The sequence below is a fragment of the Nicotiana attenuata genome, unplaced genomic scaffold, assembly GCF_001879085.1.
Source record: "Nicotiana attenuata strain UT unplaced genomic scaffold, NIATTr2, whole genome shotgun sequence".
Lineage (NCBI taxonomy): Eukaryota > Viridiplantae > Streptophyta > Magnoliopsida > Solanales > Solanaceae > Nicotiana > Nicotiana attenuata.
Window position 1 is genome coordinate 1 of NW_017687422.1, and position 5,852 is coordinate 5,852.

General features: G+C 34.4%; 1 protein-coding gene across 1 annotated transcript; it reads left to right on the forward strand.

The window, feature by feature from the left end:
• Nucleotides 1-1,370: 1,370 nt before the first annotated feature.
• Nucleotides 1,371-4,571, forward strand: LOC109222276 (dnaJ homolog subfamily B member 1-like). The gene is made up of 2 exons (XM_019386647.1): nt 1,371-2,067; nt 3,745-4,571. Exons 1-2 carry the CDS (start codon nt 1,595-1,597, stop codon nt 4,190-4,192), a joined length of 921 nt encoding a protein of 306 aa, XP_019242192.1. The 5' UTR covers nt 1,371-1,594; the 3' UTR covers nt 4,193-4,571.
• Nucleotides 4,572-5,852: the final 1,281 nt, after the last annotated feature.

The following is a 5,852-nucleotide window of genomic DNA, read 5'->3' on the forward strand; positions in this document are numbered from 1 at the left end:
AATTACGTGTTGAATTCAAATATCGGTTTATATACTATAGTGATTTATTATATACATTAATTAGCTATTTTATACTCTAACAAATGTTATTGCTAGAACAAATATGCGATTAAAGTTTATTATCATTTGTATTAATTATGCCATATTTGACTTGGAATATTCGTGTAATAGAGACTAATTTTGTTCAAATATCAGACCATCTCCAAGGCTGCACCAAATCTAAATTTGGTGCAAAATTTGGTTTTTTTTTTGCTCCAATGGAACACCAAATCTTGCACCATTATAGAGCATGAATAGTGTTACACCAAATTTGGTGCAACACTATTTATCACACCAAATTTGGTTTATTATTATTTTATTCACTTTTTATTTTTTGGACTTTTAATTTATCATATATTGTGTATATAATTCATTTTTATATTAAGATCTTTATAATTTTAATTTTATATCCTATTTTCTGATATATTAATTTTTGTATATATATATTTATATAAAATTATACGTTAATTTTATTATTATTATAATTATATAAAAAGAAATATAACCATTATTTAAAAATAATAAATGCAAATGTAAGATATCTAATGTTGCTAAAACTGAAAAGTGAAAACTAAATTAAAAAAAGAAAATAAACAATACATAAAATAATGATGCGCATTTCGCACTTCGTAATGCATTAATCGAGCATTTATGGGAGAATAGAGGCGAAAGTTAAATATTAATGTGGTACTTAAATTAAATTTGACTATTATGTAATATTTATTTAATTATCTTTTATCAATGATTTTAGTTTTAGTTGATTTATTCTTTAAAATCATTTTGTAATAAATAATTATATAAATGGTGAATGTGAATTATATAATGAATATGAAAAAAAGAAAAAAGATAGTATTTATTTGAAGGAAATAAAAAATGAAAAGTAAATAGAAGATAATAATATAATATAGAAGAGTGAGAAGATTTTTTGGTGTAAAAAATAATGTAATGGTTGGAATAAATTTGGTGTCACACCATTTTGGTGTGAAATTTGACGTTAGGGTGGGAAATGGCATGGATGAAGAAAGATTAAATATTATAATTATTCGTCCAATAAGCGATTGTTGTATACACCGCCGCCCAGTCGCCAAATTGCCATATACAGCGACGCCAAAACAGATTCTGTTTACCGCACACACTTCCAACACAAGATACTCTGTCGGTCCTTTTTTTACGCGCTCGCACGTTCTCAGCACTCCCCACTACTTCCCTTATTTTATTCCCCCGTCATCACAATCACCCTAGTTATCACACGTGGCATGTAACAAGTGGACAATCACATATTTTTACGTGACAGCCCTGTCATCCTAATACAAACCCTATATAAAAAATCTTTCTCCCTCTGCGTATCTTAGCACAACATCCGCCCATTTCTCTAGCCTACGCATTCGCGTTGACGACCGGCCGACTCGCCGGAGTTTTTCCCCGTTCTTTACGGGTCAACGATTAATCCAGCTTCCTTTTTAAAATAAAAACTTTCTCGAAAAAAACGCGTTATATATTCACTTTAACCTACATTCCCTCTTCGTTTTCATCAACAGGAAAAGAGAGAGAGAAAATGGGCGTTGATTACTACAAATTACTCAAAGTGTCACGCAATGCGAGTGAAGAAGATTTGAAAAAATCGTACAAGCGATTGGCGATGAAATGGCATCCGGACAAGAACAGTGAGAAGGAAGCAGAAGCGAAATTCAAGCAGATATCGGAGGCTTATGATGTGCTAAGTGATCCACAGAAGCGTCAGATCTATGATATATACGGCGATGAAGCGTTGAAATCGGGTCAATTCGATCCGTCGTCACCTATGAATGGTAATGGGAGAGGATTTAAGTTCGATTCGCGTGATGCGGAAGATATTTTTGCGGAGTTTTTTGGTGGATCGGATGGGTATACTAGGAGTCCTACTGGTGGTACTGTACGGATTAGGAAGGCGGCGCCGGTGGAGAACAAGTTGCCGTGTAGCTTGGAGGAATTGTTCAAGGGTTCTAAGAGGAAGATGAAGATTTCAAGGATTGTTCTTGATGTCACTGGGTAAGTAAGCCTTACATTGTACTAACACTAACAAAAGTATTTATGAATGACATCATCCTCAATACTTATTTGCTAAATTCTGTATGTTCAAATTTTTTATGTACAATTCTCAGTATTCCGGTTTAATTTTATTACATGATAGTTGTTGATTGGTTCTATTGGGCGGAGAATTTGGCAGTATGTGCTTTTGAGTTTTTTTTGTTTGTTTTGTGTTTGGTGGACATTCTGTACCCACCTCAATTAATCTACTGGGTAGCCAGTTAAGGCCATGAGCAGAGGCATCCAAGTGAGGATTGGAACAGCACCCAGTTTTGTAGTTAGGATACGAATCTAGATCTCTAGGGAGTTACTCCCATGCGTCAGCCTCTAGGGCTCTAGGCTTCCCTTGAGACTGTGCCGTTGAGATTATTGCACAATGTATCAAAACTGTAATGGGGGATATGCATGGATTGTATAGAACGAATAAATGATAATTGTGAGTCTAGGGAAAGTTCTTTGATTATCATCGAACTGGCAGAAATACATTTAATTTAAGTTATGCTTGTCAGTCAGGACAGCACCAAAGAGAGAATATAAGTGATTGGTGTAGTATGAAGTCAAGGTCAAGAAATTAGATATCAAATTCAAGAGGTACTGATACTTTCTTGAATGTTAGATTATCAAAACTGATGCCCAACATAGTGTTTCAACCAATTTTAGATGTGACAGTTGGAATTAAGCCGAAGGATTTTATAGCTTTTTGACCATTTAAAATCAAGTCCGCAACAACCATTTGCAAGTGTCACTTGTGACAACAAAGTTTCCTTAATGTGCTTTTACCGTCTGCCTCTTGATGAAGTGTGTGATAATTTTGATGTAATCCTGATTACTTGGTGTGGATTTTAGTGGGAGACTGATAGCGCATTGACATTCCAATTTCCATTAGTGAGAGTCTTGAGCGAGCTATCTTTCAAAGAGTTAGATGTTGTTGTTTTAAGTTCTCATTTTGAAAATGATGGAAATTGAAGGTAGAAAATTGAAAATTTTGTAGTTTACTGACTCCAGAATGATTTATTTTAAGAGAATACAATACCTTCGGAGACCACCAATCTGAATGTATTCTTGAGGTAGTGTTTTTCCTATGCATTTACATACTTCCAGTTATTTTAGACTTAAATCTACCTTTGCAAGAATGCACCTCTGCTTTGAGGAATTACATGTTACAGTTGGGGAAGACATGCTTCTATCATTTTTTTTATTGCTAATCAGTCTAAAATTTTGGATCAGAGATCTGATTTAAGGATCAAAACTACTTTCCCTGATAAATTTCTAGATCGATACACTATACAGAATGTAAGTTTAACATTGCTTGCTTATGATCACAAGGGAAGTAGATTATTCATCCAGAATATTTCATTTCCTGCTGGCAATGATATATTTTCTACATAAATTACAGCTGATAGGAGGTCAAATTTCTGGCTTCCAAAAGCAGCACAATTATTTTTTCGGAGGAGTGGGGTAGGAGGTTGAGGGGATAAGACAACAATGACTTAACAATGGAATTTTGTGAACATGTGATTACTAGCCTTGCATATATTTTATTTAGAAGTTACAATCAATTATTTTGCACTTAATGAGATTTAACTCTGGGTCTTATCCTCGTCAGTTTTGTCTTCCATGTATGAACTATATTTGCAGTAAGCCTACAACTATTGAAGAGGTCTTGGCGATACACATTAAACCTGGTTGGAAGAAAGGCACAAAAATCACTTTTCCGGAGAAAGGGAACCATGAAACTGGAGCTGCACCTGGCGATCTTATTTTTGTAATAGATGAAAAGCCACATGATGTCTTCAAGAGAGATGGAAATGATCTAGTGATCAATCAGAAAATCTCATTAGTAGATGCTCTCGCTGGGAAGATTATCAACTTGACTACTTTGGATGGAAGGGAACTTACGATACCAATCACAGATGTTGTTAAACCAGGACATGAGCAGATAATCGCAGATGAAGGAATGCCAATATCAAAAGAACCTGGGAAAAGAGGAAATCTGAGGATCAAGTTTGAGGTTAAGTTCCCGTCAAGGCTTAGTTCAGATCAGAAATCGGATATCAGAAGAGTGTTGGGCAGGACTGCTGACTAATCCAGATCTTAACTTAAGGTGTCACTAACACTGACTGATTGTGGAAGTGCAATGGAATGTAAATACTTGGAAAGTTTATGCTAGACAGGAGAATTGTGCATAGTAGGATTATTGTTTTGACGATGCCTCTCAAAGTTTAGTTTTATTTAGCGCCATAAAAGGAGCAATCTAGCAGCTATGCCAGCTGCCTATGTAATTCTCACGTTGGATATTAAACACCTAAGGTAGTTTACGAAGTTTTAATATTTTATTTGGAGGTAGATGCTATACATCAAGTAATTGGAGTCGGGAATAGCTTGCTATTTTGTTCTGGTTGTGAATTTCAACTGTGGGCTGTGGTAGACTGGTAATGAAAGTTGTTGGTTTTTTGGCATTGTCATGTCTGGTTTTCTGCCATTGGCATGGATGAAGTATTTTTCNAGCAGCCACAAGAAAAAGAGCCAATGATATTAGTAATATTTTCTTTTAAAACTTTGCATAAAAATCCAGCAAAAACATTTACCAATTTGTTTTTTTTTTTAAAGTACTGTCAAAATGGAGCTTCCATTTTGCTGAAGAATGGAAATGGGTAACTTGAGTCTTCATGGGTAGAGTTGCTGACAGTGCATTAGTTTGATGCCAAGCAGAAGAATTGTTGGCACCCATTTTCTCAATAAAGATATTTGCTTTTAGAATTTTGGGTCAGTGGAAAAAATACCTTCGCTTGATGCTGGACTTACTATTTGGCAGGGACTTACTATTCTTTAGTAAGTTCAAGACCAGTCATATGTGATTGCTAGTAATCTCACTTATAGAAAATTAAACTCTAGTTTAGCTTTTGCTTTTTGTGTTGGTGCTGTACTTAACTATTGCTAATAGTGGGGTCAGTACAACTTTATTCTCATACTCTCAATTTTCGCCCATCCACTAATTTGTTTGCTATTATAGAGAAGCTTTAATAAGTACATATTCTAAAATTTTGAGAAGGAAAATACTTCATATTAAAGCAGCAGTGGGACTACAGAACATTTTTGTGTTTTGATAAAAGCATTGACCATATCAACTATTGTTTCGTACTGTTTCAAGATAGCTTAAGGCGTAAAACTTCCCTATAATGTATAACAGAAGGGGTCAGCTAGATAGCATTTATTACAGCAAGTTGATATATAGATGGACTCTCATTAACGTTATTCTCCTAAAAAATATATATAAGAAGCATACTTCAAAATATGTCGCGCTGTTTATTTACGAGTTACAACTACTACGGTGATGGTCTTTCCGTTTATATGAACATGTTTCGTGGTCAGGCTTCAACAGTGTGTATATTGATCATGCCCAACTCTAGTCCTAAAAAGGATAAGCGGTCGCTGCAAATATAATGCGATTTAAAAGTCTGGAGTTGAATCCCACAGAGAACTAAGGCTTTACTATATCTGTTTAATATCACTAAGAAGACAAGATTGAACAATTTCTAAATTATAATATTAAGATTTTTATATCTAATTAATTAACCAACAAATACTACAAAGCGGTAAAATTATCAACTAACGAGACAAAGGTTTGGAGACTAACTTAAGGAGGTCTAGAGTTATGATTTACTTAATTGTTGATTTCATTAATTGTATGTTTCTTATAGCTTTGACTTAGTTGCCTCTATCAATCATGAACTCTCCAGCTATCA

What these genes read in the sequence shown, in the direction of transcription:
- LOC109222276 (XM_019386647.1), top strand. Translation starts at nt 1,595, where the DNA reads ATGGGCGTTGATTACTACAAATTACTCAAAGTGTCACGCAATGCGAGT. An exon ending in ATTGTTCTTGATGTCACTGG is followed by an intron (nt 2,068 to 3,744) that starts GTAAGTAAGCCT and finishes CTATATTTGCAG; the next exon opens with TAAGCCTACAACTATTGAAG.